General features: G+C 27.1%; 3 protein-coding genes across 3 annotated transcripts; 2 read left to right on the top strand and 1 right to left on the bottom strand.

Annotated features, from left to right (window-relative positions):
- Nucleotides 1-3,549: 3,549 nt before the first annotated feature.
- Nucleotides 3,550-3,753, top strand: MKS88_002044 (uncharacterized protein; the record flags this gene model as incomplete). Its single annotated transcript, XM_067215022.1, has 1 exon — nucleotides 3,550-3,753. The coding sequence occupies one exon, from the start codon at nucleotides 3,550-3,552 to the stop codon at nucleotides 3,751-3,753; it is 204 nt and encodes a 67-aa protein (XP_067074341.1).
- Nucleotides 3,754-5,794: 2,041 nt separating this feature from the next.
- On the top strand, nucleotides 5,795-12,568 carry MKS88_002045 (protein kinase; the record flags this gene model as incomplete). The annotated part of the gene is made up of 17 exons (XM_067215023.1): nucleotides 5,795-6,121; nucleotides 6,411-6,581; nucleotides 6,844-7,117; nucleotides 7,477-7,963; nucleotides 8,169-9,105; nucleotides 9,339-9,438; nucleotides 9,591-9,632; nucleotides 9,743-9,960; nucleotides 10,106-10,119; nucleotides 10,249-10,293; nucleotides 10,396-10,475; nucleotides 10,614-10,700; nucleotides 10,876-10,948; nucleotides 11,108-11,192; nucleotides 11,572-11,817; nucleotides 11,902-11,981; nucleotides 12,481-12,568. 17 exons carry the CDS (start codon nucleotides 5,795-5,797, stop codon nucleotides 12,566-12,568), a joined length of 3,354 nt encoding a protein of 1,117 aa, XP_067074342.1.
- A 116-nt stretch (nucleotides 12,569-12,684) lies between these two features.
- Nucleotides 12,685-15,669, bottom strand: MKS88_002046 (monocarboxylate transporter; the record flags this gene model as incomplete). The annotated part of the gene is made up of 3 exons (XM_067215024.1): nucleotides 12,685-12,752; nucleotides 14,078-15,382; nucleotides 15,594-15,669. 3 exons carry the CDS (start codon nucleotides 15,667-15,669, stop codon nucleotides 12,685-12,687), a joined length of 1,449 nt encoding a protein of 482 aa, XP_067074343.1.
- Between the last annotated feature and the right edge of the window lie 475 nt (nucleotides 15,670-16,144).

Raw genomic sequence — 16,144 nt, forward strand, 5'->3', positions numbered from 1 at the left:
CTTTTTGTTATCAATATTTTTTTTGGTGCATGCTAATTATTTTTGTAAATCCCATATTTTACTAACAAGCAATTATTATTATTATTTTTTTTAAGTTGGATTTTTAACCTCTAATACACATGTATATAGATATATATATATATAAATATATATATGAGTTTACGTAAACAAGTATATTATTTATATTTTATTTATCGTTAAAACTTGTATGTATTTTTTCTTTCTTTTTTTTTTTTTTTTGCAATAATTGTGTTTTTGTACTAGTAACTTGTATTGGAAAACCCATGATTTCATAAATATTGAAAAAAATTATACGAATTTATATGCATACACACAATATATATATGGAAAAAGTATTAAATATGAAATAATATAAAAAAAGAACAGTAGGTACTATTTTGTCATTTTATTTTTTTCCTTTTTTCTTTCTTTTTTTTTTTTTTTTAACAAAGTAATAGGAGATTCACGAATTTTGTTCATTTAATAAAAATATGTGAGCTTTGTGTTAAGGCAAAAAAAAAAAAAAAAAATATAGTACAATTAATAAATAGTAATTAGAAAATAATAAATACTAAATAATAAGTACTAACTAATAAATACTAAATAGTAAGTACTAACTAATAAATACTAAATAGTAAGTACTAACTAATAAATACTAAATAGTAAGTACTAACTAATAAATACTAAATAGTAAGTACTAACTAATAAATGCTACATAATAAATACTAACTAATAAATACTACATAATAAATACTATAAAATAAATATTAAAGCATATAAACAAATGATAGAACATAAACTAACAAAAAGTAATTATATCTAATTCAATATTAAAATAAGAATGTAAATTTTAGGTTTTAGTCTTTTGACATATCATTAATATTATGCACACACAAAAAAAAAAAAAAAAAATTTTAACTTTTTTATGAACTTTAAATGGAGGAATAAAAATATTATTACCTTAAAGAGGAATTTTTTATATCAGTGTTTTGTTGCTTGTTCAATTTGTTTTTACTAAAGGTATAAAATACTTATATATATATTTATGTAAGTATATACATATTTGTAGGTGTATATATTCACCTTTGTTCTTTTTTCTTTTCGTTTTGCTTTTTATATTCGTGAGTTTCACTATTAAGCGAGTTCGTTTTAAGTAGAAGCCAATAAAGTATTTTATTTTATTTTTTTTCCTCTTCACCAGTTGTATTAAAATGGAAAAAACAAATAAATGTTAAGTGTGTACTGTTCATCATACTATTGTCAATAAATATGGAATAATTACAAATAATTTCGTAATGAGTTTATTTAAATGAAGAATAATAGAATTTTAAAAGGTTTTATTTTAAAAAAGAAAATTGGTGAATAATTATATATATTAACACACATATATAAAAAGGTACAACTTAATAAAATAATACAATCATTTAAAAGACTTTTTTTTTTTCTATTTTTTTTCTTAAATTTTACATATAAAAGTGCTTCTCCTTGTCGTACTTCTTTAAATGATACATTTTTTTTTTTTTTTTTTTACTTCTCAAAAGTATACATTATATTACTATAAGGAAGAATAGTATTTCAACCAAAATGAAATATTAAATAATGTAAAATTTTTCTACATTGTTTCATTTATCATTTGAAATAAACATATATATTAAGGATTATTATTCACTACCTCATAAAAAATCATAGATATGTATTTAGGAGGATCCCGTACATATATAGCATTCATATGATATGCTTTTATTTTATTTTTTTTCTTGTTTTGTTTTATTTTTAATTAAATTGGTAAAGTATTTGTAAAATACAAACAAACATTTTATTTAAAAGACTATTTTTACGCAGATCATGAGTGTAAGCATCACTGTTCGTATTTTATTCTAATTTTGTATGGTTTGAATAATGATGAAAATAAAAAAAACTAGCTTGAAAGCAGGGTGTTACGTGTTATATATATATGTGTATATATAAGTGTATACATTAGTGTATATATGTGTACATTTTGTTATATTGTGTATATATGGTTATATTGTGTAAGTAGATTTCTCTACGGCTCCCGATCTGCATTATTATTTCTTTTGAAGTTGGCATAAATATTAAAATATATTTCCCCTTGTTCATTTCTCTAAGTTAACAATATTAATGTACTAAATTTAAAAATCGAACGTTTAATATTTTCTTCAAACCAAAAGGAAAGTGCTTAAGAATTTGAAAAAGAAAAAAAAAATAATAATGGAGTAACCACGCATTCATGTACAATATATATTTATATTCATACTATGAATGATAATTTTCTTTGTATCCTTTCCAAATAGGTACTTTTAAAATGACAGTTAAAAATGCATTATAAGTTTCTGAGCCTTGTTTTTTTTAATAATTATATTAAGTTTATACATGTACTCAAGTATTTGTACATGTATGTATATATCTACGTGTGTATATATATATTATAAATCTATTTGCATACGCTTGTATCTGTTAGTGTATATAAATATTTATGCATATAAATAATTAATGCATATAATGCATATAAATGCGCACAATTATATATATATATATATATGAAAACAGTAGGATATTCTAAATTTTAAATTAGGGAATTTTTTTTTTCTTTTTTTTACATTGTTGCAATTTTTTACAAATCCTCGAACGAATGTTCTATATATATGATTTGAATATTTTTTTTTTTTTTTCTTTTTTTTTGTTAGTAATTTCACTGTTACAAAATTTTCACAAACAATTTTAATTACTGCGTTACGTGGTTAAAATAAGTACATATATATTAATATACATAGCTATTTTCCCATTTTTTTTTTTTATTTTCAAATATCAGTAATTTTTAAAACGTTCATTTTTACACCTTCCAATTTGTTTGAAAAAAAAGAAAGAAAAATGCATATTGAACAAAAAATATGCAGAACAATTTTTCACAAAAAGTAATCAGAAAATTTGCAAAATAGTGTAATTAAAAAAAAAGTACCATCACAAATTTAATAGTAGTAATTTTTAATTTTTTTTTGAAAACCATTAGAAGGAACCATTTATTAAACATAATATAATTTTATATACGTAGTATACACTTACATGTATATATATACTTATATATACATATGTATATGTATTATATATATATATATATATATATATATATATATATATATATATATGCACAACTTTTATGTGTATAAATTCGTGTTGATGTACAATAACTTCGTTGATTAGCTTTTTTTTTTTTTTTTTTTTCCTCCCAAAGTATGATATTTCTAAATTTTATATCATAAGTTATTATATAAATGCATTTGTGTGTGTGCGATAAGCTTTAAGTTCATGGTGTTACATTATTTCAGTTCTTCGATAAGTTAAAATTTTTAACAGAATGATAGGTACAATTTTTTCAATTTTACTAACAATCATAAAACTATGTTTTGCCACCTCACCCATAATATGTATTATCTTGATATTTGTATTAAATAAAAACAATGTACCGGATGATAAAAAAAAGAAATCAGATTTCTATTTTGAAGTAGACTAACTGTGAACGGTTCTTATGATATGATCATTTGGAAAAGGAACAGAAATAAATTAAAAGGAAAAAGTTGCACAAGTAGAAAAAGAAAGGAAAGAAAAGAGGTAAATAGAAGAGGAAAAAGGAAGAGGAAAAAGGAAGAGAAAAAGGAAGAGGAAAAAGGAAGAGAAAAAGGAAGAGGAAAAAGGAAGAGGAAAAAGGAAGAGAAAAAGGAAAAGGAAAAAGGATAAGGAAAAAGTGAATTTATAACTATAAATACTGATATGCGCAACAAGGAAATGTAATAATACATTACTAGTACATTTTACCTTACAAGGTCAGGTAAAAAATTAAAGAAATATTTTTTAGCTAGCTATTTTTAAATCGGGAAAAAAAAAAATGCACATATATATATATATAAAATAAAATAAAAAATTGATACAACACAAAATGGTGAATACTTAATGACATACCACAAAATGGTGGGCATTTGATGACGTTCCGCGAAAGGGTGAGTAAATATTGAACATACCTTTTGAATTTTTTAACCAGTACTTAACAAAATAGAAAAAATATTAATGACAAATGAAGCTAATTTAATTGTAAACATGTCGTTAATCTATTATTTGGAAAACATACAATAGGAACAGTTACCAGAGGATAGTAAACTTTTTGTGTATTTTGCATTTTTAACTTTTAATATAAAAATTATAAATAACATGCATAAATAAATGTTGTTACTTTCATAAATAAACGACAGAAGAGGAAGTACAGTACATTTTCCATTTCTTGCACTATCCCTATGTATACTAGCATTTACATATATGTTTACGTTTACATTTACATATACATATACATTTACGTTTAAATTTGCATATATGTTTACGTTTACATTTACATATACATATACATTTACGTTTAAATTTGCATATATGTTTACGTTTACATTTACATATACATATACATTTACGTTTAAATTTGCATGTATGTTTACCTTTTTTTTTTTTCCATCACTATACCCGAAACATTTTTAATTTTTTGTATTAAGGAAAACTTTTTTACATACACCTTTAACAATGCATTTTAAATCCTAGTGTATGTGAATACCTAATACATATTTGACGTCTTCATTTTAATGTACTAGTATGTGTAAATAGACATATGTATAGATATTTGTAGATACATAAATAACACATCAAGTTGTTTTTTTTTTTTTTATTTCTTTTGTTTTAATTATACTTCTTCATAAATATGAAACATTGTCGTGTGAAATATATTTATAAAAGCATGAAACTTCTTTTGATTTTTGTCACATAGATAAATTATAAAATCTTTGTCTTACTTTTGTAATGAAGGGAAATGTGTATACAAATTCGACGCATTTTTCACCCAGGAATAATATGAATGCGTTAATACACATCAATCAAATTCATTCCAATTGAGGGAAATTCGTTTTTTTCCATTTCCATTCATTTTTTCTTTTCATTTTCCATTCATTTTTTTTTTTTATTTTCCATTCATTTTTTTTTTTTATTTTCCATTCATTTTTTTTTTTTTATTTTCCATTCATTTTTTTTTTTCATTTTCCATTCATTTTTCTCTACTTCAATTCATTTTTCTCTACTTCAATTCATTTTTTTCCATTTCATTCATTTTTTCATTTTTTAAAAGAAAAATAAAATGTTAAAAAAGATAAAAACGTATTTTAATATTTTCATTATTTTTACATAATTTATGTAAAACGAACGCCAACATAATTATTGCTCAAGAAATATTACATATATGTATGTTTTACATAAATTAATTTTTATTATTATGATAAAAATGAGTAAAAAATTTATTAACTTTTTTTAGAAAAAAGGAAAATTTTTAATTTTTAACACAAAAAAAAAAAAAGGAAAAAAAGTAAAACACCATTTTAAATATAACATTCGTACTAGTCTCTTCTTATGAAACTGTAGCAGTGTGTACCTTATTAAAGCTAATTTTGTTAACTATATTTACCTTTTTTTTTAATATAATGTTTTTCTACATGACTAAAACATGTTCTTTTTGAACGAATACGCTTTATAAATAAGTACGAATTAAAATTTTATCTGCCTCGTGCAGCAATTATAAAAAATATGTAAAAAAAATAAAAATAAAATGAATAAACAGTCGAGTAGATCAATAAAAAATCGAGTAGATCAATAAATAAACGAGTAGATGAGTAAATAAACGAATAGGTGCATAAATGAACATATAGATTAAAGAGTACTGCAAAGATTACTACTGCTAATTCGTTTTTAAAAAATGAAAAATAACTCAAATACGAATGTAGACAACGTTGTTCGTAAGATCACTGACGCTAGTTGCAGTACCGATGTAAATAGTAATACTAAGAGTAGTACCAACGTCAGTTGTACTACTACAACTGGCAATAAGAGTACAAACACAAATAACAATAATAAAAGCACAAACAACAGTAACAACAATAAGGAAAAGGGGAATATATTAGAAAATTTAAAGGAAAGCCAACTAGAGACTATTAGAACTGAACATGAAAATAATAAGAATAATGGAAACATACAAGAAACTCATGCAGATCCATCCATAAAATTAAAATCAAACCCAGAAAAAGTAATAGCCATATTGTTAAAAAAGTGGAAGAAGATAAAGCTACATTGAAATACAAAACCAAGACAAATAAAAAAAAAAATAAAGCAAGATAAAAAAAAATAATAACAATAAAAAACAAAACAAAACAAAATAAAGCAAAATAAAATAAACTAAATAATGCATACACGTTCGCAGTGCGCGTCATATTGTGCATTTTTAGCTTCACTTACTTTTCGCCTACAGTTCACTTGTGTTTCTTATTTTATTTCATTTTATTTTATTTTATTTTTTTAACTCCCCGACTTATCAGATTGAAGCAGGAGAAGACCAAGTTAATAAAAATGTTTGTTTATTTATTTCTGATGATTTAAAATTAAGAAAACACAATCAAGTAGTAAACGATTTTTTAAAAACATTATCTAAGAATTCTTTCAATTTATATTTTCCCAAATTTTCAAATAGTTACAACGAAGTCCCCAAGGTAAACCCAAGATGATAGCTATTTAGATAACTGACACAGTCTATAGCTTACTCTTTCAATTATTTCGTTCATCTCTCCATTTATGGCTTCCCCGTATATGCATGGCCACGTGTGCACATATGTATATATCTTGCATGTATGTATGTGCGTATGTGTGAATGCATGTTTGTATGTACATGTATATATATATATAATATATATATATATATATATATATATTATATATATATGTATATATCTTTTTTTTTTTTTCCCTCTTAAGGTCCTTTTTCTGCTAAGCGGAGACACGGGAGACATCTTAGTGGCCTTGAAGTATTTAATTGACAACATTGATCAGATAAACTTTATAATTTTAAACTTTTTAAATAAATTAAAAAGAAGAAAGATAGTGAAAAATAACGAAGTAATTCTATATCTCATAGACTTTGTACTAAAGAAATTATATGAAAGCAACTTAAACTACCGGTATAAGAAAACACAAATTTTGGATTTTTACGATAACTTGGTACATACTAAGAAAACATTCTTCGAATCAGGTATACATATATATTTATATATATATATATATATATATATATATGAACAATTCATTGTTTTTTATTTTAAAAACTGAGGAGAGATAAAATATAACAATGATAATAATGCTAACAACATCACAATTAATTTGCTCCTATTTATGTTGAAATGTTTTACTATTATTAAAATTAGTAATATGTGAAAAGGGGTATTCTAAACGTGGTCTATTTTATTTTGGAATATCGCTCTTCTGAAGTTGATGTTCCATTTGTGTGGGCATGTTTATCCTAGTGATTGCCCATCCATGACTGCTCACCTCTGACTGTTCATCCATTCAGTACTTCATTATGCGATATGCATATTGTCCAAACCCTTGTAGGAATAATGAACGATGCAATTGTTGTAAAAGACTTAAGATTAATTTACTTTTACAAACACGATATCAAAATGAAGAAGGAAAAGACCTTCATTAAAGAGAGACCTCCACATAATAACACTGTGTACATTAATAAGGAATACCAACATGATGGGACTAAAAACTCAGTTAAACAAAATTTTGTGATAACAAATGGGAATTACGGATTAAACTACAAATTTGTAGAAAAAAAAAAAAAAAAAAAAAATTTCTGTGGTGAAATACTAACACCCAATTCGTATTTTGGACTATACAACTACCTTAAGGAAAAGACCATATTTGATAACAAAGACTCTGATATATTTTCTTCCAAGAAAAAATTGTTCTGTAATATTAACAAGTGTATTAAGAAATACATAAAGGACAAAAAGAAATGCAGTAAAATAGAAAGCGATATATGTAATTGCATTTCCAATGTGATTGTGAATATAAACAGCGATGCGAAGCTATGGTAATATATATATATATATATATATATATATATATATTTATTTAATTTATTTATTTATTATTTATTTACAATTGTAACACTGCACTATTGAAAGGAGCGTCATTCACTCGCATGGAAGCATAACTGCGTGGCTGTATGAGTGTATGACTGCATGCGCATACCCGTAGGCCTACATTTACGAATCGACATTGTGTAAATTTTGCAGGGAAAAGATCAATGCAGCAAAGAATGAGGTGAAGAACGTTAAGAGTATTTTAATGAAAATTAAAAAAATTGAAAATTTGGTGGACAGGTTGATAGAGCATGACTATGAAAATATAATAGTACATGAGGAGAATGTGCAGCAGGAGCATCAGCAGGTGAAGAGGAAAAAGAAGAAGAAGAAGAAGAAGAAGATGGAAAAGGAAACACAGAATGAAGTGGAGAAAGATACGAAGAAAGAAGCGGAGAAAGAAACGAAGAAAGAAGTGGAGAAAGAAACGAAGAAAGAAGTGGAGAAAGAAACGAAGAAAGAAGTGGAGAAAGAAACGAAGAAAGAAGTGGAAATAGAAACGAAGAAAGAAGTAGAGATGGGAAAGGTAACATGCCCTGGAACGAATGCAAAAGAAAGCATAGAATATGATGACACAAATGAAACGGAGAGTAAGTCATGCGAAGGAATTACCCAAGATTGGCAGCAGAAAGAAAGGGACTACATTAGTGTAACAAATGTTAACTCGGAAGAAAATGCAAAAGAATTAATCAGTTCCAACAAAAATAGCAATATCGTTGTTAATGGTGAAATAAAAGTAGAAGCAAAAAAACAAGATGAAGATAGTATAAACAATAACCAGAATAGGAAATCAATAAAGAGGAAACACAAAGAAATGGAAGAAAAATGTTTAACGGATAAAAATAATGAATTACTACTTAATACGTCAGATAAATGTATCTATCATAAAATTCATGAAAGAACTTTTTCTGAGATATATGCATCTGAGGAAAGAAAGAAAAAAAAAAATAAAAAAGCGAATGGTAATTCAGAGGGCGAAAGTGAAAAAGAAAGCATAAAAACTTGTTATTTCGAAAATTTTCATTTTAATTTTGTTTTACTTGGGAGTATAAAGAAAGGGTCCGACAGACATAAATCTTTGCTATTCAAAGTAAAAACTCTGTGTGAATACACCAAAAAAAAAAAAAAAATGAATAGCTTAGAAGATAGGCATATAAGTAAATAAACGTTCGAACTTTAGGGTGAATGTATTATAGCACGTATTGACGCAGATCGTACGTACATGTAAACATAAATATATATATATATATATATATATATACATGTGTGCATTATGAACTAAATTTTTTGCCCTTGTTCCTTTACCCCTAAATTTCCTTCCAGGTACTGTGTGATGCGCTGGTTATACCCTGCAGATTTGTTCGTTATATAAAAGAGAAGCATGTTAAGTACTTCAATCTTGTCTTAATTCCATCCGTTCCCGGTATACTTTGCACAAGCGGGTTGTTTTTATTTTGTCTTCCGCTTTTTGTTCACTTCACTTTGTTTATCCACCCCCCCCCTCTTCTTACCTGTCTCATCTGTTATACCCCTTTTTTTTTTTTTTTTCTTTTCTTTTTCATTTTCCCTTAAAAGAAAAAAAAATCCCTGAGAGTATAATACCAATATTTTGGGAGGGTAAACCCAAAGCCAAGACGAATCTAAATGCGCAGACCAAAGTTACTATTTCTACGTTTTTAAATAGCATAAAGATAAAATTTAAATATATCGACAATTTTTTCTTAAAGTAAGAGATACAAGCAGCGCTGGAAGTAGCTGCAGTGGTAGAAGTAGCAGTGGTAGAAGTAGCAGTGGCAGTAGTGATAGCAGTGGCAGTAGTGATAGCAGTGGCAGTAGTGATAGAAGTGGCAGTAGTGATGGCAGTATCAGTAGTGATGGCAGTATCAGTAGTGATGGCAGTATCAGTAGTGATGGCAGCATTAGTAGTAGTATACCCCTCTTCTCGGTCATCCACTCTTGTTGACTTTTTTTTTTTTTTTTTTAGCTTTGTATAAGAATACTTGACAAAGTGGCTATAATTTTTGTCTTCCTTGTTTTTTATTTACCTCATTTGACGTTCATCTTTTCTTTTTTTTTTTTTCCTTCTTTAGGGTGTGGGAAAACAGTAACGAACTTATAAATTTAGACGACTATTTTATTTTTAACAAAAAGTTAGGAACGGGTGGATTTGGTGAAGTGTGGGATGTATCACTAAAAAATGAAGAAAAATACCATGATTCTTTTTTTTTTTTAGTATAAAACATACCTCGAATTTCGCTCTAAAAATAATGGACATAAAGTAATATATATAAACAGCTAGACAAATAGTAAAAAAAAAAAAAAAAAAATATATATATACAAAATGAAAAACTGGACTTTTTAAATTTTCCTTTGTTTATAGCGATTTTAACTTGAACGAGTCTGTAGTTATGCGGGAAAAGGCCCACAAGAACGTCTTACGAATGTACTGCGTGTTTAAGGGTAACGCTCCGGTTTTTCCCCTCACACATACGCACATATATATACACGCTTATGCATACAGACATATATATATACACACATATTTATACCCCCATGTATCTGTGTATGTGTATGCATTTTTTACCATTCCCGCTTCAGGCTATCAGATCCTGATAAATAGACAGCGTAAGGAGGAAAAAAAAGTATCCCTTTGTTTCCTTTTGGAATTGGCCGATACGTCGTTAGGTATGGGTCTTGCGTGAATACTATGTGTATATATATGTGTATGTATCCATATATATATGTATGCCCATATATATATACTTATGTCAATATTTAAGTAAATCTATATATTCCTATACTCATGTATATGTGTATGATCACCCCTACATTACCTCAACTTTTTTTTTTTTTTTATCAGAAAAACTTTTTTGCAGTAAAAATGTAGCATATAATCTCAACTTCGTTCGTTTAACCCTTTTGGAAATAGCCAAGTAATCTAAATGACAGCTATTTTTATGTAGGATTATGTAGTATAACAAGCATACGTACATACAAACGTACACACGTACATACATATATACACATATATGTTAATATATCCTATTTTTCTTACATACGTTGCCTGAAAAACGTATGCTTTTCTTATTTAGTGTAATGTCCTTTATGCATAAGCCGAACATAAAGCAAGAATTTTTCATTTATCGTGACTTGAAGCCCGACAACATTCTGATAAAGGTCCATTATACGCTGCTACAGTTTTATCTTCTCGTTTTTGCTATTCGCGTATCACTGCATCTTTTGCGTTTTCGCTTCTTCATTATTTTTCGCCCTTTTTTCACGCTTATTGTTATATATATATATATATATATATATATTTATCATTCAATCGCTTTATCGTTTTATCCCTTTATCGCTTTATCTCTTTATCGTTTTATTTCTATACCGCTTTACCGCTTTACCGCTTTATCTCTTTATCGCTTTATCTCTTTATCGTTTTATTTCTATACCGCTTTACCGCTTTACCGCTTTATCTCTTTATCGCTTTATCTCTTTATCGTTTTATTTCTATACCGCTTTACCGCTTTACTGCTTTATCGTTTTATCCTTTTTAAAGGGTAAAGATATACTCATAACCGACTTTAACCTGTCGAAGAAGGTCAACCAAGAATTCAAGTATTTGATGAGTCAGTGTTGTGGTACTCAAGGTCATTTAGCACCAGAACAAAAAAGTGTAGGGTACAGTCAGACAGTAGACATTTGGGCTTTTGCAATTGTTATATCCAAATTTTTGAAGCACAAGAATTTTCACTATTTTTCCCATAACGAATACACTATAAATCTGAAGCATTTCGAAATTCAAGTAAGGCGACTAGAGTGTGTTGCGTCGTAGCACACATCGCTTTATTTATTTATTTTATTATTTTTTTTTTTTTTTTCGTAACAGGACAAGTTTTTGATAAACCTGCTGTTAGCCTGCATTGATAATATCCCCTTTATGAGACCATCTTTTGATGAAATTTCTCAGTAGGATATTTGAACAAGAACATAAATAGTTACATAATATTTTGCTAGTTTTACATATGCACACATATGAACATTTGAAAAAGATATAAGAAATTATACTTGGCTTAATTCGCTTTACCTCTTTTCATAACATGCAATATGCACTACAAACTACACAGTACAATTACAAATTTGGGCTTTTACTTTTCTCTGTGTTGCTCCATATGCCTTGAAATATAACAAAATAAAAAAAAGAAAAACGATTTTTTTAATTTATGTTTTTCATTCATTTTGGTTTGACTATCATTTTTTTCATTCATTTTGGTTTGACTATCATTTTTTTCATTCATTTTGGTTGACTATCATTTTTTTCATTCATTTTGGTTGACTATCATTTTTTTCATTCATTTTGGTTGACTATCATTTTTTTAATTTATTTTCCTTCTTTTTTCCTTTTGTTTTTTCCTTTTGTTTTTTCATTTATTTTCATTTTTCTTCCCATCTTACCCCCCCCCCGCAGGATGCTACTTAACGAAATAATAAGGAATGAGCTCGAAAGATATGGTAGATTAAAGACGATGAAAAGATACGTTAAAAAAAAAAGGTAAAAAGTTTATTATTTACCATCTGGTTAATAAAAGGAAAGAAAATAACAAAAAGAGGGCCCCATTTTCCATTTTACCTTGCATGAGCAGGCGAGTTTCCTGTTTACCCTTATTGTATGTTATTCCTCCCTGCTATGATCTTTTCTACTCAATGCATCATTTCCATTGACTTTATTATTTTCCACCACTGTATCAATTCACCCCATTTCGTTATATTTTATCCAATGCATGTTTTCTCCTTCATTATTTTTTCGCCATTTTTACGAACATTATTATTTTCCATTTTGCGTGCACATTGCCAAGCGGAGCACACCACTGTAACTTGGCACACTGAAACTGGAAGTTAACCCCAAAACAAAATGAAGTACTTTAAAATTTTCGAATTGATATAACATCATTTCGAAGTAATTAATTAGTTGGTGCAATTTTTCGAACAACAGCTCTTTGTGCTAGTCAAAAGAAAAGGAGAAAAAAAAAATAAAAGAGAAAAATGAAAGAAAAATTTTAAAATTCTGCAAAGTTGTTTATTTTAGAAAAAAAAGAAAACCTTTCAAATTTTGCAAGATTGTTTATTTAAAAAAAAAAAGAAAACTTTAAAAATTTTGTAAGATTGTTTATTTAAAAAAAAAGGAAGATATTTCAAATTACGCAAGATTATGTATTTAAAAAAAAAGAAATTCTTTCAAATTATGTAAGATTGTTTATTTTAAAAATAAGGAAAATTTTTCAAATTCTGCAAAGTTAGGGTATTTAAAAAAAAAATAAAATAATGGTCACAACAGGTATGTTCAAATATACATATATATATATATGCATACACGTATGTATATACGTGCATATATACATCATTCACATTGCGCTTTAAAAAAGGTAAGTCGTTAGAGCAGCTGAACGTGATACTTAGACAGGTGCATACGTAAAAAAAAAAAAAAAAAAAGATACAAAAATAACAAAAAATACGATATAATAAAATATTATATAATATAATACGATATAATAAAATATTATGTAATATAGTACGATATAATACGATATAATATAATATAATAAGATAAAATAAGACATACTAATGCAGAGATCATCTCTTCACGATACGTGGTAAGCCTATGTGCTTGGTCAAATGTGAATTAGTCACTACTAACTGATAACTACTCACGCGCAGGGTGTATATGGTCTAGTTTGGAAAAATCTACGACTTGGCCAGAATAAACATCGAAATAGTTGATAATAACGAAATAAAGCCGAATGCCGCGCTTAGACACCTTAGTGTAAATAAATTATAACATATATGAACAACAAAACTACACAAAAATGTATTTGCTATTCTAGTAGTATATAAAATAGACATATTCAAAGGGAAATGCTGTTCCCCATATTTTTTCAAGGTAATAATAGGGATAGTTACAAAACTACCCCCAATACAAAAATAAAAAAGAGCACAAACAAATACGTATAGAACATATATATGTGAAATAGCTGGTAGTAGAAAGCATGCAAATGTTATAGAAATACCTAAAAATAATAAAGTAATATTTAATTTAAATTTATCATATATTGTACCCCATATTAATCTACCAGCTATATTTGATATGCTATTTATAAAACTGCCATTTAGAGTTATTAGTTTGTCCTCTACAGATGTGTAAGTAATACCTATTATTTTCCAGTACATAATTATAAAATTAATATAACAATTAAAAAATACGATAGAAATCCATAAAAGAATAAAAAAAACATCTTCTGTGCACTTTTTATTGTAATATTTGGAAACATGATTATCTGCATATATATTATTGAAATTTAGCAAATTCGAAAAAAAAAAAAATTTTTGTTTCTTCATATTATTACAACTATTATTTACTATTAGATGTTCCTCACTTTCATTGTGCAGATTTTCCTCCTTGCCGTTTAATGCTCCATCATTTTTTTTTTTATTCTTTTTCTTTTTAAATGGTTTGGCAAAGTGGTAGTTCCTATTATTATCTCCAACGTTACTACCTCCAATGTTACTACGGCCAACGTTATTACCGCTAACATTGTCGTTGTTTGTGATGTAGTCCACCCCATTTCTTACTAAGGTGCTTTCCCCATATGCGCTATTTTTACCCTTCCCCCCCGTTAATGAAATGTGTTCGTTTCTTTCTAAATCAGTTGCATCCCTCTCTACAGAATGTATGTTTTTTATTTTCTCTGAGTGATTATGCTGTATATTAGTAGGACTATTATCCTCTTCACACTTTATAGTAGCTAAGTAACCACCCAAAGTGCCAAAAATTAAAAATATAATGGACTGGACAAAAAGTAGATATGGCACTCTATTTAAAACATCTATATCGTCAAAGTATAATTCTTTAGATCCATTTTCTTCTTTCACAGGTAATACATTTCTTCTATTTATAAGTAATGTTTGTAATGGACAGTACATGAATGGACTTAATGATATGGCTGATATGACAATACCACTTATTAATCCTCTATTGGTTTTAAAATGTTTATATGCACATGATAAAGGAATAGTAAAGCATATACCATATCCAACAGCATAACAGAAGCCCATAAATAAACACAATAAATAATACGAATGCGCATATATAGATGATAAATAAAACGATAAAAATGTAGTGAAGCTACAAATTAGTATAGTCATTCTCTCTCCTAACTTCTGTTGAACTACATTTCCTACAAGCATAGATATACCAAGTGTTATTACTGTCAACTCGTATATTAAAGAAACACTTTTGTATGTTACATTTTGTCCTTTATGTCTCAGGTAGGACGTCAGGTAGATGTTAAGATTTCCATATGAATTTATTATGCCTGTTCAGGGGAAAAAATTAAGGTGCACGTGTTTATGTGGACTAACTAAAGTACACGTATGAGCATGAGGATGCGCATGTGCATCCTTTTACAGGTTTTTTACGCCTACGTCTACACTCGCTTATGCTTTTTCTTTTACTCCTACGTATACTCTTTAATTTATTTTAATTTAACTTTATTTTATTTTATTATTTTATTTCTATCTTCTAACCTATATTCAGATTATACAAAAAGGCGCCCAACAACACAACATACGGAACAACTCTTCTTGGCAAAATATTCATCATGTTCCAGTGAATCTGTATCACAGTGTGCTTGCTCCCCCCTCAAATGTAGCTACATATATATATATATATATATATATATATATATATATATATATATATATATATGTGTATTTATGTACGTATGTATCTATGCTCTTCTCCGCCGTTCTCGCACTTTGCCTGTACTTACCTTTTTGTAATTATACATATATACATATACATATGTATGTTGTTATCTATGTATACCTACCTATATATACATATATAAATGCTTATACTGTGGTGAGACACGTCAAAGGAGACAAGCACGCGTGCACATACATATATACGTATATAATCTTATACATGTATACATATATATATGCATACATATACAAACATATACATACATATATATGCACATGCATGTAAACACTTTCTTCGAGTTACATGAGCACATATTTTAATATTTCAAAAAATTAAGTTGATATATTATTTTCGTTTTTTTCGACTTATC

Source organism: Plasmodium brasilianum, chromosome 7, assembly GCF_023973825.1.
Source record: "Plasmodium brasilianum strain Bolivian I chromosome 7, whole genome shotgun sequence".
Lineage (NCBI taxonomy): Eukaryota > Apicomplexa > Aconoidasida > Haemosporida > Plasmodiidae > Plasmodium > Plasmodium brasilianum.